Below are 17,447 nucleotides of genomic sequence, written 5' to 3' on the forward strand. Positions count from 1 at the left end.
ATTCGGTGTGGTATGAGCGGCTCCTTGCCTTGACCACCGAACCTGGACTAGCACTAGCCGCCGATCCAAGACCAGATTCCCGAACAAATCTATCCCGTGACTTTCACGTTAATCGCAGCATGACAAGAGCATCTGCATGGTGCGCTTGTTTTGTGAAAGGTTAGGCGACTTCTTGCATTCACTTTATTTTCCAGATTATCGCGATGGCGAATAATGGGGTTGATGGCATCAATGAGTCCGTAATTGCAAACCAAGGACAGCCTGGACCAACTTCGCAGCAAGAGTGGGATGGTGAACATCTTCAGGAGGCGGAAAAGACCCTGAAGGAGATGTATATTCAGGTACGCAACCACCCCCCAGCTGTTCTGTACTGTGGCTCACATGATATAGCTCCGCCAACTCCGCTCAACGATCCCAAATCTCGTCGCATCCCTAGCCACCAAGCAAGCGTCTCGTGAGTCCCCCAATCCAAACCGTGCGTCAGGTGGACTAACACCACGAAAACAGCTGAAATCCTCTTCCAACAGCTCAGTCAAGCTGCGTTGACGGCCAACTCCGAGGTAAAGCAGTTCCGGGAAATCATGGAGAACCCGCAGAGCCGCCAACTCTTTGAACATACGAGCCAGAGCAGGGCAAAGAACCCAACTGGCATAACGCCGTGGAGGATTACGGATGATCCGGATTGGTTGAAGAGGGATTCATGAGGTGGAAGTGATTTTATTGGTGGTTGAAGCGGGTTTCGTTGCGTGGGAATGACTACCTTGGAGTTGCATACGGTGCGTCTTTTGGGGTTATTTACGGTATAGAAGTGGACAATGCCACATTATGTGTTTATATAACGGAACGGGTTCTGGCATAAAGGAAGGATGGTACTGGCGTTGGAATGGAAGATTACTGGATTGCTATTGTCTTGCCGGGAACCTGGGGAGAGTTTATGGCTGCGACTGGGTATAACCGTATACTTGACCAAGTGTTGGAATCCTTTCGGGTTGAGATATTTTCAGGAGACTGTTTTGGAATTCGAACGGGGAGCATGGGGAAATAAATGGGCAGCCAATGTCAAAATATACACGCTATGCACACACTGCCATCATTGAAGGACACAAACATCTGAACTTCGTACATTCCGCAAATCACTGTTGTAACACACACATCCATCTCCCAGAGCGAGGATTCACAAGGCGAATGACACAGCTGATTGACGAACGTGTGGTAGTTGTGATAATATCCCGGCGAGCACTATCTTCAGCGGCACATAGTTTCAATCGTAGAATCTTTGCATTTCTTTTTGCATGGAATCCTACGCCCATCTCAGCCACAAGCCAACACCATGAGCAATGCATCCCAGCACCACCATTCCCGTAAAATACCCCATCTCCACACGCAACAATACAGGTATTTTAACGGTAAGACTTTTGGTATCTGGCACGGGCTCCTGGACCACCGAATTTCTAGTAACACACAAAACGTTAGCAAAATATCCTCGGACAGCAATCCTGCTGCGGCGGAATCGGAATCGGCATACCTTTGGCTCTGTGCGGCGCGGGTCGGCGACAAGAAGGGTACGGTCGTATGCGACGAAGGCGGCCTTCAGTTGGTTCTTTGCGTACTCATCGACGAACTTCTGGTAGTAGGCGACGAGGGACTTGGCGATGGCTTGACGGATGGCGTAGATTTGGGAAGTGTGTCCACCACCGGTGACGCGGACGCGGATGTCGACGCCAGCGAACTTGTCGAGGCCGACAATCAGGAGAGGCTCGTAAAGCTGCGGGCGAAGGATGTCAGAAACCGTTTCTTCCAGAACCTCAAAATTCCCCCATCTCATTCTCGTTTCTCCAGGGACCGGGCGAGGGCGAATTTACCTTGAAGCGGAGGATCTCTGGCTGGATCAGGTTGAGCGGCTTTCCGTTAACCTTAACAAGACCCTTTCCGGCCTATATACACACAAAAACTCGTCAGTATTCCCATTCCACCACACAACAACATCGAAGCTTTCGGGCACTGACCTTGCAGTGTGCGACCGCGGTGGCCGTCTTCTTCTTGCCGAAGCACTGAACGCTCTGAGATGTCGAGGCCATGGTTGCGATTGGCGTGAACTCGAGGATTCGTCGTCGGAGTCGTGAAGGTTGTCGTCGAGGGCGGTAGGTGTTGAATTTCTCCCGAATTGTTCGATTGTGGGCTTCGCTTACCTTGCCCATTCCGCGCTAATGCAAAAGTCCGTTCCAACGCGCCAAGCGTGGGGCACGTGACCCTTATCGCACCACCTTGCCCTTTATCGCTAGCTCCGCGTATCGGTGACGACTCCCGTTCCCCCCCTCATTGCGACTAAAGCTTCCCCCCTCAAATCACTACAATCTCGAAATCAAGCAACCATGAACGTCGGTACATAAACATTGCTACGCCAGCAATTTCGTACCCATGTCTCCCCATCACCATCATGTCACGTAAAGCGGTAGGCCTCGCGGCATTCGACCGCTCGCGCCTCACCTCCGCGCAATTCGCCTCCCACGGCTCCAACCTGCGCACCACGCACGCCAGCTCCCTCTCAACCCAACTCTCCGTCTTCCGCTCGCTGCTCCAGCAATTCGCCCAAACGCACGCCAAGGACATCCGATCGAACCCTACCTTCCGCGCCGAGTTCGGGCGCATGTGCGCGGCGATCGGGGTTGATCCTCTAGCTAGCAGTAGTGGGGGTGGGAAGGAGGGGGGGAGTCTCTGGAGTCAGCTTTTGGGGGGGAGTGTGAATGATTTTTATTTCGAGTTGGCAGTTAGGGTGGTGGAGGTTTGTGGGCAGACGAGGGAGGAGAATGGGGGGATGATACCGGTTAAGGAGTGTAGGCAGAGGATTATGAAGGGGAGGATGGAGGGGGCGCCGGAGATTACGGAGTATGTTGCTATTCCCCCCTTCCTTACATGTTGTTGCCAGTGAGCCTGCTTGCGGTGCACCAGCTTCGTCAGTGACGTGAAACGGGTAGCAACCCAGACGGCACTGTCACCGCACAAACGCCGAGGCAACGCTCTGGCCGTTGAAGATACCCCCATCATCGACGCCCTGAACATTCTAGCCCTACAAAAGCACACACACTAACCTATCTCCTCCCAGCGACGACATCCTCCGCGCAGTCCTCTCCCTCACCCCCCTCGGCTCCTCCTACTCCACCCCTAAAATCGGGTCGAAACAATACATCCGCTCCGTCCCCAAAGAGCTCAACACGGACCAGAGCGACGTCCTCTCTGCGGCCCAGATAATGGGGTACGTGACGCTGTCGACGCTGGTGCTGAATCTCAAGTGGTCGAGGGCGAGGGCGAAGACGGCGATTGATGATTTGGTGGCGGAGAGTATGTTGTGGGTTGATAGCCAGTGTGGGGAGTGGGAGTATTGGTCGCCGGGGTTTGTGTTGGAGGGGGTGGAGTGAAGAAGGGGGGGAGATAGTTGTTGTTGTATATACGTCACGTCAAGAGAATATATCACATTCACATTCACATTCACAGCCATTCATATAATTCAGTGTAATGTAAAACTCCATTAATGGTGCACGCGAATCGTCGCAAGTATTCTGTTGCCTAAGTTTACAAACAACAAAAACAAGTTCGCCCATTCCCCCTTCCTCCCCCACACACGACATACACGCACAGCAGCACAACCTCAACACAACAATCCACCCACACACCCTCAAAACCACAGTTCTTTTGCAAGGCCCCAATCTAAAAAATATATACCATAAGAAGCCGCGTGCGTGCGTGCATGCGTTCGTCCGCGTAGCGATTCGCGCCATTAATAAAGAACTCAACACTGAACAAGACAGAACAATTCCCAATCCCAGCGCAGCGCGAAAGACAAGAGAGTCCACCACCACCCTGGTGTGTGCAATTGTCGACAAAGGTTGTCAGGGATCAAAAAACAAGAGGTCGAAAACACATCGCCGTCCGCCGCCACGGTCGCAACAGGGTTGTGAAAGCCCGTGCGGAAGTAATGAAAGCGGAGACGACGACGGTGAGCGCCTCGGAAACGATGATGGGGGTGCCTCAATTGTCTTCGTTTCTGTCTGTGTATAGTTGACTATTCATTCATGCGCCGGTAAAATCAAAAACAAGCAAAAAACAAAAACTGGAAAACAGTAAACTCAAATAATTGATTGACCGCGTGTGTGCGTGTGCGAAATAATTTGCAACAGCAGCAGCAGCAGCAGCAGGTCTACGATGCCACACCACCCCCAAAAAGACAAGAATTAGGAGATGATGTTGCGCCGTAATCATGACATGATAAAAAAACGATCGATCAATGGTCTCGTAAAAAACAGGGAAGAGGCTAGAACCACCAGAATCTTCTTTCTTTGTCCCAACGTACGTCCGTCTAGAGGGGTCATAATAGACACCGATGAAAAAATGCGATCAGTGACCCATATGATACAGTAGCACTTCCATAACTAAGTAATCCCGTTCCTCCTGCCGCTCTGGGACGAGCGGCCATATGCCAGTTTTGCTGCAGTCTTTGTAAGATCGTGAGACATCGTTTAGTGTTGCTCGTATTTTGGAGCTGGGGCACCGTTATCTGTGAGACAGCGGATCAGCTTGGGGTTCCAAATCGAAGAGGGGTAAGGGCTAATGACGTTGGCTATACATCTGGCTTGGGGCCCCGTAGGGAGAAGCTGGGTATCCGGAGTACATGTGGCTATTACTGTACTCCTGAAGCTGCTGGACACCGCCGGATGGGGCCTGGTATTGGCCAGGAACTTGTGCACCAGGCTGGTAGCCGATCGGTGGAAGCTGGACCTGAGCGCGTCCAGGTTGTTGGTATCCAGGAGGAGGCTGGTTGCTGTCGTTCGGGTTTTGTCCGTCGGCTGGGTTGGGGACTTGGGCGGCACGGGCACGGTCGTCCTCAGCCTTGCGCTGTGCGTCTTCCTCCTTCTTGCGTGCCTTCCATTCCTTTCTGATCTCCTTGAACTCTGTGAGAGAAACAATGTTAGTGGATGGTTTGCATGTTTAAGTTGTGAAAGTAACGTGATCTGCCAAGTCCCAGACGTCTGGGTAGCCGATGCTAGCTAGCGCAGGACCGGACGCTTGCATGCCATAGTTCGGCGCCAACGCATGGCACCCTGCCCACGAGGCTAAAATATACAGCCCTGACACCACCATACGAGACAAGCATCGGCTTAAGCTCTGACAAGGGGAAATAATAGGACTGCGCGCGCCATCTCGAATTCCGGCCCCCAACGGCGGGAAGATGGTGTAACCAAACCACGCATAACGTGGGGCAACGAAATAATGGACTCAAACATACCTTCTGGAGTGCGCTTTTGGCCATGCGATTGCATAGTAACGTGAGCATTCAAATGATTAAGTGTGCCGTAGGCCTTCTCGCAGCCATTCCATCCGCACTTGTACATGCGCTCAATTTCTTCATAACGTCTCCTGGGGCGCTTGTGCTGTTGTGCACCGGGAATCGGGACGAAAGAGTAGACCTGGGAGAGAGGGTGCTGTACACAGTCAGTTGCGTTTCAATTATCGTATGTCTGTAAATGAGAAGTAGTCGAACGAGCCCAACAGGTCATGAAATTAATCGCATGTCAAATGCCATTGCCTCGGATCATTTCATGCGCCGAACGCGAGTCAAGCCGCATCCAAGTGATACCCAGTTGTTGCTGGGCTCGCAAGAAAACGGCCATGACAGGCAACCCTGCGAACAGTTTGCGCGCGAGGACCGCGGCACAAATGGCGGCATGGAAGCATAAAAATACGAATACTTACTTGTCCTGGGCGGGGTCCTGACGGGGCAGCTGAGTTTGGGGCACTCACACCAGATGACGGGTATGGGGCAGGCATGCCATGTTGTGGGTGCTGGCCGTAGCCTGCCCAGTCGGGGCGGGGTTGCTGGGCGTACATCGGGCCACCTGGGTGCTGAGGATAGCCGTGCGACATCTCTTGTTGCGGTGGGTATGCAGAATAAGGGCCGCCGTGGGGAGGATATGTTGGGCTCGACGCAGCGATTGATGGATCTATAGGAACATCCTGGTCAGACTTGATTTGCTGAGCATGATGGTTTGAAGCGCCATCTTGCAGAGGCAGAGACGGACTTGTTGGTTGCGCCATACCTCCACTGCTACCGCTATGGTTGCTTGATGGATAGTATTGACGTTGGATATGTTCTGGGAAAGAACTTGAACGCGCGGACGTGGGCGTCGCAGAGGCCGAGTAGTTGACGGGTCGGACTTCTTGAGCGGGATAGCTCGCGGGGGACTGGTGTTCGGCGGGGGAGTCGACGGACGCGTCGTTAAACGTTGGTGTATAGGGCGTATTCAAACCTGACCGCGAGAATTCGGATGCGCCACGTTCCATAGAGCGGTGGACGGTTCTTCGCAAATGCGCCGAGGTTTGGTGCTCGAGGCTATCTTGACAACGGCGGTGCTTTTGTCTGTTCTTGGTCGCGCGTTTCAACGTATTTCGTGGAGTATGCGCCGAGTGGTAGCGGGGGATATGAATTACTAGATGAGATGCTGTATAGACACCAAGGACGTGCTAAAACAGTCGCGTCGAGAGAAGCTCCTCCACAGCTATTCAAGTTCGATCTTTGTGGGTGTGTATATGAAAGAGATTCTTGAGCAAGCCCGGGGTTTTCGTAGTTTGGTGGTAGGCAGGCAGGCAGGTAAGACGGTAAGAGGGATGGTTCCAAGTCTAAGATTTAGATGGGTATAAGAAGCCGGCGGCGGGACGTGGGTGGTTGGTATTTGCGCAAAGCCGTCGATTGCAGCCCTGACTAGGAAAGCCACCGGTAAAGATTGACCAGAGGCCAAGAAGAAGATTAGCGGGTTTAGCAGCCGGGTTCGTGGGTTAGGCGGCTTTTTATTCGGGGCGGCGGGGTGGGGAGATGTGAGGGTGGTGTGGTGTGTGGTGGTGGTGTGTGTGGTGTGGTGCGTGATGGTGTAGTGTGGTATGGTATGTCGAGTATGTAGAGTATGTAGAGTAGTGTGGTGTGAGCAGTAGTTGAGTATTAGTGCGGCGTGTATGGTGTAGCGTGATGTAAGTTGCAAGTAGTCTCCGTCGAGTAGTGCGAGTAGTGTCGTTGAAGTAGTGTCGTTCGAGTAGTAGTGTGGAGTTTTTTGACCAAGTGGAGAAAAGTGATATACGTAGTATATGTAAGTATGAGTACTCGTACTTCGTAGTTTAGTTCGTAGTAGTTCGTACGTAGCTTCCGTTGAGTGGTGTGATATTGGCTTTTTGGCGTGTACTAACTAGTACTCGTTCGTTTCGTAGTTTAGATGTTTTTGGGTGGAGGAAGGAGTGAGTGGGATGGAGTTTTGTTTCCTGGTTGGGGAGAGTAGAAGGAAAGAAGGATTCGGACTTCGGGGGGCAAAGTTTCTGTTTGTTGTTTTTTGTGTATGGGATTGCCACGGCCGGGCGGTGGGGGGGTGTGGGGGAAGGCGCAAGAGAGAGGGCAGAACGGAGAATCCGGTGTTCGCCTTCTGCTTCAGGCCTTTTTTTTTCTCTCGCCCTCTTTGGTTTCTTTGGGTGGAGAGTTTATTGGGGGTTGACTATGACCGTCGGCAGGTGTAGGCAGTTCAGATCTGGTCTGTCTATCTGTGTCTTGTCTGTACTGTCAAGATCGAGTAACTTTTTCGAAGTGGAGTAGAGTACTTGACTCTTCGCTCTATGTGCGAGTACCCAGCGGCGAGTTTGTAAGTACCACCCGTCGTACCGTACGAGTATTCTTTTTGAGTACAGTAGTAGTGTGGTTTCTGTGGTTCTGTAATAGTGGTAGTGTCGTAGTGTGTCGTAGTGGTGCAGATGCGAATGCAGAGTAGTAGTACTAGTTACTATAGTAGTAGACAGAGATGAGAGGTACAGCACGATCCTGTACAGCAGTATACTAGAGCTGCAGAGACGCGGAGACCTTAGAGCCCGATGCTTGCAGGTCTGATTTGCTGTTTCTAGCAACAGTACCACTTCTTCTACGTCTGTTTCTCCTCAGCTTCCTCTGCTTCCTTTTCCAAGGATTGTTTGCAGGCAAGGGCAAGACACAAACCCACCAGTACAGTACAGAGAGACAGGGCAGCTGGGCAGGGTCAAGATGCGCGGTCGGTAGATGATGTGATTGATGGAAGCACCTCCGCTACACCCAGACACAACTACGTAGATACTAAGATTTATGTCTTTCCAGAAACCGATACAAGATTGCCAGTTACAAGCAGAGTACCTCTCTCACACACAACGCACATACGTCTGACTTCACTACCGCCTCTGCCCTTATGAGAGAGTGGTAAGTGGGCGTAAGTGGGCGTAAGTGAGTGTGGGTGGTGGCGCTGGAGTGACTTGGGACTATACTCGGCGCGCACTCCCCTCCCGGCAGTAGTATGTCGCGTAGTCTGGGCGGGCGTGGGCGCGGGCGTGGGTTTTGGCGTAGCGTCCGTGTATCGCGTTGTGCTTCGATTGTGGGATGGGAAATTTTAGTGGGAGAGCGAGCAAGGTGGGAGTGGGAGTGAAAGGTGAGGATTGCTTGTACTACAGCGGAAAGTATTAGTTCGGTACTGGGGGGGATGGGATAGTGTGGGTAAGTAATGGGTGGGTGAGGGAAGGATGAAGGAAGGACCGCCGACGAGGAAAAAGAGTGGAAGCGGAGTTTCCATTAGCGTACGGAGGTAAGATAAATGTATGTACTTCAACTACGTATGTACGTAGACTCTACTCTACTCTACTATGGTATTTTATTGTGGGCGTGGGGTCTTTGGGTCTGCTTCCCATCTTGCATTTAGCCTCTCGGCCGTCGGAAGTACAGCGAAGTACCCATACAGCCTATCTCCGTAGCGACTTCAGTAGTCGCGAGCTGTCGAGATACCTCTGTGTTTCCTGACGGAGGAATAATTGACCGAAACAGAATAGCCGATTCCCTCCCCCATGCTCTGCTACCGACCACCCACCACTGACCAGCACCGGCCAACTTACTAGCACCGCTTCCGTCCTAGCCTCCTGCGTCTCGCTGTAACTTGGCCCGGTGCGTCGTAGCCTCAGGTCATCTCGGACTAAAATTACTGTGTGTGTGTGTGTGTGTTATACTATAGTACTATACTATAGTGCTATAGTACTACTGTAGTAAGAAACGACACCGTCGACGGCCTTAGTGCGCGGCTCTCTAACGACTGATTGAACTCTAAACGATGATGCGCACTGGGATCACCCTGTTCTGGAAGATCCGAAGCCCGCAGAGCTGCCGATGGGATGATTCACCGTCATCGCCAATGGTGTCAAATAACACACGATACCCAACCAGAACCATAGAAATAATATATATATTGTACAGTATTGTATGTAAATATTTATGTATGTTGTAGAGTATATGTACAGTACAAATACCCCCCACCCTCTCTCTCTGCCCATCTCTCTCTCTCCTCACACGCCGCCCTCCTCTCAGCTGTCTCCATCATCTCCCACTCGGCTGCGTAAAATGAGTGGGTCGACAAAACAAACGCGGAAATCACTCCCACAAAAATGACGGAAATAACCAAAAACCTCACCATGATCCGTGCGGTGATAATCCATGGCATTTGCCTTACCCCTCACAAAAATCTCATTTCTCTCATTGGCCACACAACGCCCATAATTCCCGCCCCTTTCGCTCATTAGAGATGGGATAGAAAACAAGAAAGGAGGCCACAAAGCCTCCGAGGCGCCCGATACTTCCTAATTGAATATCCAAGCAAGCAACTCCGTTGGTGTCGAACCTTAGTCTCCGTTCGTAGTGCGAAGTGCGTAGTGCTCACTCTTCTTTTATCTCGGCCTCGGCAGTGATGGGCCGTGAAGTACCAGTCGTTGAGCCCTAAGTACTACTGGAAACTACTGCAAGTAACTTCCTTCCCAGTCCGCCGCCAAGCAGCCCACCAAAGTACTACGGTGTTTGCTGCATCACACACCCTTACAATATACTTCCTGCCAACCCTTCCTGCATTAGTAATGTACAATGACTGTACTTTGCGTGTCTCATCGGTGGGGTTGTCCAAGGGATTGTGGTTGCGGGATGGATGGATGATCGCCCGTGGAGCACCTTTCGGGGGCGTGTTTTTGTCATGCAAAATTTATGGGACACTCATGGCTCCCCCCCTCCTCCCATCCCCATTCCCACACAACCATCCCACACCCACCACCACCAACCTTTCCTTAGGCAGCTCTACCTCACTCCCCTCCACCCCCCCAGTACCACTCCCAGTGTACTTACTGTATTCCCAGCAGCGAATTCCCAGCAACAATTCCCCGTACTCCCAGCTGCTAAAACACACGTACAGCGCGCTACTGTCGGATTCTGCTTCGTGGGGACCTTCCACGCTACCGGATAATCTCCGAGCCGGGTTTAAAAAGCTGTGGCTTTCTTCAATTACGCTGTGCCGCACCCCGTTTCGGTAACTAATCTGATCTAACCCTGGTTTCGAACAATTTGACTGTGCCGTTCTGTTCTGCGCGCTGTTACTGCAACTCTACGCCCTTCCCTTCGCCCGCCACTCTCTCTCCCTCCCTCCTGATCGGTCCGTTCGAGGGAAAATGTGTGTGCCATACAGGTGCATACAAAAAGTCGGGGGACAGAGCACAGTTACAGCCAGTTCTGCCCACGTACTTCATTACTTCATGGGTACCCAACTTCGCGACGTACGTATCAACACCCTCTTCGGGACAAGCGTCGCTTCATTGCCCGCCTCTAGTGCGCTTTCGATGGTGCGCTAGGGGCGCGGTGGCTGGGGGACTGTGCTGAAAATGGCGGAATTAGGATATTAGGACCATCTCTGGTTGCCCCCCCCCCTTGTGTCAATCGTGGAGATGGGTAATGCAAAGTATAATGTCCGGTGGCTCTCCGCACATACGCGAAAGGTACCTCTGAAGATCAGCACATAATACAGTAATAATGGCGAGGTGGCTAGGGGTGTTGGCGTACTCATAAAGTACAAAGTGGACGAGCTCGGGGTTTGAGGTACACAAGATACTTGCTCTCTCTCATCCAAGGGCATCCAAGCCAAGGGCAATCCGCAATCCCAAGGGCGAGCTACCGCGAACATTTGCCGTGAACCATTGGAGCAAGGAGCATCAAGAAGCTTCGTGGTTCTGCTGCCTGTCCCCTGTGTCTGTCCCATCGCCATGAGAGGAAGCCGCTCTTAGCACATGCGCTGGCAGGCAGATCGTGGCCATAGCACCTTAGCTCTCTGTGGCGGCGGTCAAACTTGTGTTGGTGGCCGTGCTGGTCTCCAGCTGGCGCAGATCAGAACATTAGCCAGAATGTCAACTGCCACCCTACCCAGCACTACCAGGACCTGGCACCACACTGGTGTTGCCGCTGGTGCTGTTGCTGGTGCTGCCGCGCGCTGGTGCTGCCACTACGCAGTACCACACCCCAGCACTAGCAGTTACTCTCCGATGGTCGCATTTGGCGGAGTGGTAAGCACTGTACCGCCTGCAGTCTGACACACCAACAATAAATAAGATGCACGCTAATGGCTTCGGCGGATGCAACTAGGCACCGCGTGGCTTCGTTTTGGTGTGGGATGACGAAGGGGGATGCAATGCAGATGGGCCTTGCTAATCGCATGTGGCGTAGCCAGGCGAGATTGGGCAAGCCTGAGCATGACGCTCGCAGGCAAGGGCCCCGGAAGGGACGACACATGGGAATAAAATGCCTTTGGCGGGGAGCTCCGACGCTGGGTAAGCGGAGGAGGGAGTAAGGGACGACTGGGTCCAGCAATTAAATCCTTCGCTCCCTTCTTTTCAGATATTGATTGTGTTTTGTATCATGAATGCAGGCTTGCAAAACAACCTCATCTCGTTCGCAATGATTGTGATGCACCCAGCAGACCGCGTCGTCGTCAGCTCGGGCAAGGGAGAGGGCCGTGATGCCAGGGGGGGTGACAGGACCTTCCAAGCACGTGAGCGAAAACGGCAGGTGAGATACAGCATCGTGTGCCTCCACAACCTCCACAACACACATCCAGCACCGTATTCCCGGCGGCAGAGATAGTGGAAATGCGCAGAAAGCGGGAGGAGGTCTACGCTCCGTAGTGATGCCCTGTTCCCACGACGTGGCTGGGGTGGCTTGCTCATGCCCCTCCCCCAGGCTCACTGTGTGCTCCGTGGCAGTGGGGGGAAAGAGTAGGGTAGGGTAGGGGAGAAGGGCCTTTCTTCTTGTCTTGTTTTGTCTTGTCTTGTCTTGTGTCTGAACTTTGGTAACGAAACGTATTTGCCCTTCCCTCCTTCCCACCCCTTCCCTTGCCTTTTCCCAAGAAATTCGAATCCCACGTCGCATGTGTCGTTGAGTGCGGCAAGGATCTTCGACGCGTCGGGGAATCTGCGGATTCATTAATGTCCACTGGTCATGACTCGGTGGCTCCACCCAATACTAGACTCTGTACTCGTTACAGCACGGATACTACGAGCGCGTGCGTGAGCGAGTGCGAGTACGACTGAACGCGGCAGGGAGGAGCCTCGGTTGTATAGATTTGATTTTGAGTGGTGGTTGGTGGTAAAGTGAAGAACGGATCTCGAATCGAATTGTAAGCAGAGAAAAAAAAAGGGTACTCTGCCAAGCCAAGTACATGTACAGTACCGGTGGTGGTACAGTACTATAGTATTGTATGTACTGTACGGGGTATGATCTTGTACTGTCAGTGTTACTCTCTGTTAACATGTGGATGGGGAAAAATAATATGGGAACGGCCTGCACCTCCTACCATACTGACAATTGAAATTCACCTTAAAGTGGCGGTGAAGCCGAATTCGCATCCGCCACAGCCGTTCATAAAATGCAAATCGCTTCTGACTCGAGCGAGACGAGCCCCAAAGATGATCCCAGATGTGCGTCTGGACTTGCTCGAGTCGACTTGCTCGCGTCGACTTTCCGCCGCCGTCCCTCAGGTCTCGCCCGTCTTGGTTCGGAGAGGAGATGAACCAAGGGAGATAATGCACCGTCACCATTCACGTAACCAAACTTGTGCCGCCATGACAGTCAATCCTATGGCTTCGCTGTTATTGTTCGTCAACTTTTTTTTGTCCACCTTCTATTGTAAGTAGTATAGTACCCATTGTACGCCCCATGTCCATATTCCCTGCCCATGTCAACAGCGTGTTCCGTATGGAGTACCCTGTCCCTCGTTCCTCCCCTCCCCATCCTACCCCCCACTCAAAACCCCCACCCTCCCTGACGAGCAGAAGCGGCTTGAAGAAATGAGCAAGAGATTTGAACGGCAAACCCGGCAAAGACGGCAGAACCACGTATCTCTTACGTTTGTCGATCTGTCCTTCCTGTCGTGGCAATTCCGAGCTCAAGTGAAGGTACAGGTAGGTAGGTAGGTAGGTGCCTGCCCTCATCGATTTTCGCAGCGCGCGTTGTGTTTGTTCAAGAAAGACAAGGCAGCGAACACCACACTGTTTATTTATATTTATATATAAACGATGCTAGGAAAAGATGGCTGCAACCTGTCAACGGGCTGAAGTCATTATAACCTCTCCGCCCTAAAACATCACTGGCAGAAATCGACTAGCTAGGGAGAAAGGGGAGATAGCCTCTCCCACCGGCTTGGTAGCGGCCACGGAATACTAGATAGTAGCATAGTGCCTCTAAAATGATGCCCGCCAGCCATGCGACACCATGCGACACACCCACCACCACTGGGAAAAGAGAAGATCTTTGTATTTTTTCACTATAATCAGTGCTAGTCTACCGTGTGTCACCGTACCGAGTACATACATTTTCATTACTGGATTTATACTATCAGTAGTAGCAGTGGCCTGTCACTCACCACCACTCCCTCGTACCGTACACCACCTACCACCACCCACCACCACCTGTCAACATGCAGAGCGACAACACCAATTTAGTGCAGACAACCAGGTAGGCATCGCGGCAAGGTAGTGACACTGGACTGGACTGGACTGGGCTGGTGCATCGACGACGAACGGATTACCGTAGTACAAGAATGATGCTCTCCATACCTTAGCACCAGGGGACCACGCGCCACCGCAGCAGGGACCTGGCTGGGTCTGGGGAAACCTGGCTGGACTGGGGGAAAATGATGCTTTACTAAAGTAGTAGAGTTGATTATTTTGGGTTGATTATTCATTTGGATCACTCGTATTTATGTTAATTTGAAATCATATTTTTATTTGATTCTTCTACAGCGAAGCTCATGCAATCTAGGTCTTCTTGCGGCTATGAAAATGCTCCACAAACTGACGAACGAGCAATAGGCATCCGGGTCGGATCGAAGAGAAGCCTCCAAGACGCAATCTACGGATGTAATGCCTCGTACACATCCCCTTTCTATAATACTGTAAAATAAGGAAATCCCCATGCTTTTATCCCCAGATATACGAAGACAGCAACCCCCCCAAAGCAATCTATCTCGCCCAACCAATGTGCAAAAAAACGCCAGAACAACCCATATCAAATGCGCAAAATTAATCGTCGAGTGTCGATAGCCGGTCTCGCGAGTTTAGTTGCTGGGATGCAACATCGACATCTACCAACGCCGGTTCCCACCTAGAGGGGCAGCGTTAGAAGAGGAGCCACCACCTACCAACGACCACCTTCGTTAGTCCCATCAGTGATGGAACGAAAGGGAGCAAAGGAATTTGACTTACCACCACGTCCGCCACCACCGCGGCCTCCACGGTATCCACCTCCACCGTAGCGGCCACCACCACCGCCACCGCCGTAGCGGGTCATCTCAATGAGACGGGGGTCAATTTGCTGCTTAGCCTCAGTGAGAACATTTACGAGATCACGAGCCTGCTTCTGGTCTATATATTTGTCAGTGAAGGCTCCATAAGAGGCTCTTAGATTGGGGACTCACTGTCAGTGGTGAAGAGGGTAATTGCGGTTCCCATTTGTCCGGCACGTCCAGTTCGGCCGATACGATGGATGTAATCCTCGGAGTTGTTTGGGTAATCATAGTTAAACACATGAGTAATGTTGCGGACATCTTTGTACATTGGTTAGCAAGAGCAAACAGATGGTATAGCAATGTTCCAGTTGTCGACAAGTGAAGCTGCACGTTGGCATGCATTCAATACTCTCTCTGCGTCAGATTTGAGCTGACAATTGCGATTCTGTACCGGGGCGGTTGATTCACACATCCTGGTCCTCTGGACTGGGACTCTTGGAGACAGGGCTTGAACGAGGTCAAGAAATGCCAATTCCGCCTATGTATCCTCACGATACATAGTAAACGAAACCACTAGTGTAGCAGAAGAAATGCTGCACCACAGATCCAAGCTTCCCCTTAATAGAGAACCGTGAGACGAAAAATGCCCTGGTAAGGTTACGCAATATGAAAAGCACCGAAGCGTTGAGAGTATAGCACCATTGAGATGGACTGGGCATTGCATAGGGGGTGGGGGAGGATGGGGGGTCGGTTGGGGAGGGGGTTCTAATCATACCAATACCACGCGAAGCTACGTCAGTAGCAACCATGATGGGGCTCTTGCCGGTCTTGAACTCGTTCAGGACCCAATCTCTCTCGTTTTGCTGCTTGTCTCCGTGGATGGCTAGGTAACTGTTAGTACGAGGTGGGCTAATACATTTTGAAGTAAACTTACAGAGTGCGGGCCAACCGTCCTGGCGAAGGAATCGGGTAATATCGTCAGCAACACGCTTAGTACCAGTGAAAATCAGGATCTTGTTCTCCTTGTTCTCCATGATCTTCTCGAGATGCTTGGTCATCTTATCACGCTTCTCGAACTCCGAAACAACCTCGACGATTTGAGTAATGCGGTGGTTGGCAGAGAGTTCAAGAGAACCAATGTTGACCTGGATGAAGTCGTTCAGGTAGTCAGACGCAAGAGCGCGGACCTCCTTTGGCCATGTTGCGGACCACATGCAAGTCTGCTTATCAGGTCTGATTTGACCAAGGATCTTGCGAATTTGTGGCTCGAAACCCATGTCCAACATGCGGTCAGCCTCATCGAGAACAAGGTAGGTGACACGGCGGAGGTTGGTCTTGCCAGACTCGAGCATATCGATGAGACGACCTGGAGTAGCAATGCAAACCTCGACACCCTTGGCGAGATCGCGGATTTGTCCACCCTTGGGGACACCTCCGTAGACGCAGGTGTTGCGAATGCGAGAAGACTTTCCAAACTTGGTGATTTCTTGCTGAATCTGGACAGCAAGCTCACGGGTTGGCGCAAGGACGAGGACGATAGGGCCATCTCCGGGTGCCAATAGCGGCTGGGCGTTGATGTGAACAATTGCGGGCAAGCAGTATGTGAGCGTCTTTCCTGAACCAGTCTCGGCAATACCAACGACATCACGTCCAGAAAGGGCCATAGGCCAGCCCTGTGATTGAATGGCGGTAGGAGCAGGGAATCCCTGGGCCTTAACCTCGTTGATAACGTAGGCGGGGAAGCCAGCCTCGTCGAATGTCTCGACTGGCTTGGGAACATTGGTTCCGGTGATAGCAATGTTGTGGAGAGCTCTGAACTTGGCCACATCGGCATCCGAGCGGTTGGTGACTAGAGGGTCCTCCTTGTAGAAAGACTTCTCGAATTTCGGCATGGTGTCGAGGTCTAGGGGGTCTGTTAGCAACGAAATCGGATAGGATTAGACATTAACGTACCCCAGCTTTGCTTCTGGAGGCCATCACCAAGGTTGGACATGCGGTCTCCACCGCCACCACCGAAACCACCGCCGCGGCCGCCGCCGTATCCACCACCACCACCTCCAGAGTATCCGCCACCTCCGGAGTAACCGTTCACACCACCACCACCACCACCTCCGTAACCACCACCACCACCGCCGCCGCCGTAGCCGCCGCCTCCACTGTAGAAAGTTAGCAGTTGCCCCAGTATATTATATGAGATGTGACAGGAAAGCATTCGTGTTGCATCCTATGCCATGGTCCCTTTGTGGGGGTCCAGACAAGGCTGGCAAGGAAGCCATGGAACAGGGCGAACACCAGGTGCGTTCAACTTCACAACAATTTCTAGACCATAGGTTTTCCATACCCATAGGAGTAGCCACTGGAGTAGTTATCGCGGCTTGCATATTTATCGTACCCTGAGTAACCTCCACCTCCACCTCCTCCACCTCCGCGACCGCCACCACCACCGTAAGATCCGCCTCCGTACGACATCTTAAGACTCGTTGACGATGAAATGCGAGTGAATCGCGTTCCGAAATAGTATGAATGAAGCTGCTCTGTTGTGATGTTTGGAGCTGCAAGTCTTGTCGATAAGGTGAGAGGGAGTTGTTGATTGTGTTTGATGGAAAGAATGATGGGGGGGATCGAACTGAAGTACTCAGTTGGGGAGAAAGGAATCAAAAATTATTTTTCGGAAGGGACTACCCTATTTTGGGCCTAGGGTCGAAGTTTCTACTTTGGTTGATACGTGGTCACGTGATGTGGAGGTACAACAACGGTGATAAAAAAAGGCGCATACGATAATTTTACCACACTACCTCACCCCACCGTCCAAAAGTTGGT

At 51.9% G+C, this 17,447-nt stretch overlaps 5 protein-coding genes across 5 annotated transcripts; 2 read left to right on the forward strand and 3 right to left on the reverse strand.

The window, feature by feature from the left end:
- Positions 1-1,102, forward strand: VE01_00966 (uncharacterized protein). Its single transcript, XM_059463317.1, has 2 exons — positions 1-341; positions 391-1,102. Exons 1-2 carry the CDS (start codon positions 204-206, stop codon positions 544-546), a joined length of 294 nt encoding a protein of 97 aa, XP_059320101.1. The 5' UTR covers positions 1-203; the 3' UTR covers positions 547-1,102.
- RPS16 (40S ribosomal protein S16) lies at positions 1,037-2,171 on the reverse strand. Its single transcript, XM_018270495.2, has 4 exons — positions 2,007-2,171; positions 1,863-1,934; positions 1,526-1,765; positions 1,037-1,451 (listed from the first exon to the last, which is right to left on the reverse strand). The coding sequence occupies exons 1-4, from the start codon at positions 2,076-2,078 to the stop codon at positions 1,401-1,403; spliced, it is 435 nt and encodes a 144-aa protein (XP_018134964.1). The 5' UTR covers positions 2,079-2,171; the 3' UTR covers positions 1,037-1,400.
- A 105-nt stretch (positions 2,172-2,276) lies between these two features.
- Positions 2,277-3,439, forward strand: VE01_00968 (uncharacterized protein). The gene is made up of 2 exons (XM_018270496.2): positions 2,277-2,886; positions 3,104-3,439. The coding sequence occupies exons 1-2, from the start codon at positions 2,438-2,440 to the stop codon at positions 3,414-3,416; spliced, it is 762 nt and encodes a 253-aa protein (XP_018134961.1). The 5' UTR covers positions 2,277-2,437; the 3' UTR covers positions 3,417-3,439.
- An 82-nt stretch (positions 3,440-3,521) lies between these two features.
- Positions 3,522-6,336, reverse strand: VE01_00969 (uncharacterized protein; the record flags this gene model as incomplete). The annotated part of the gene is made up of 4 exons (XM_059463318.1): positions 3,522-4,552; positions 4,611-4,946; positions 5,282-5,477; positions 5,797-6,336. The coding sequence occupies 4 exons, from the start codon at positions 6,334-6,336 to the stop codon at positions 4,515-4,517; spliced, it is 1,110 nt and encodes a 369-aa protein (XP_059320100.1). The 3' UTR covers positions 3,522-4,514.
- Positions 6,337-14,532: 8,196 nt separating this feature from the next.
- DBP2 (ATP-dependent RNA helicase dbp2) lies at positions 14,533-17,243 on the reverse strand. The gene is made up of 7 exons (XM_059463319.1): positions 16,969-17,243; positions 16,581-16,783; positions 15,562-16,530; positions 15,403-15,510; positions 14,817-14,945; positions 14,605-14,763; positions 14,533-14,550 (listed from the first exon to the last, which is right to left on the reverse strand). Exons 1-7 carry the CDS (start codon positions 17,094-17,096, stop codon positions 14,537-14,539), a joined length of 1,710 nt encoding a protein of 569 aa, XP_059320090.1. The 5' UTR covers positions 17,097-17,243; the 3' UTR covers positions 14,533-14,536.
- Between the last annotated feature and the right edge of the window lie 204 nt (positions 17,244-17,447).

The sequence above is a fragment of the Pseudogymnoascus verrucosus genome (genome assembly GCF_001662655.1).
Source record: "Pseudogymnoascus verrucosus strain UAMH 10579 unplaced genomic scaffold scaffold_2, whole genome shotgun sequence".
NCBI lineage: Eukaryota > Fungi > Ascomycota > Leotiomycetes > Thelebolales > Thelebolaceae > Pseudogymnoascus > Pseudogymnoascus verrucosus.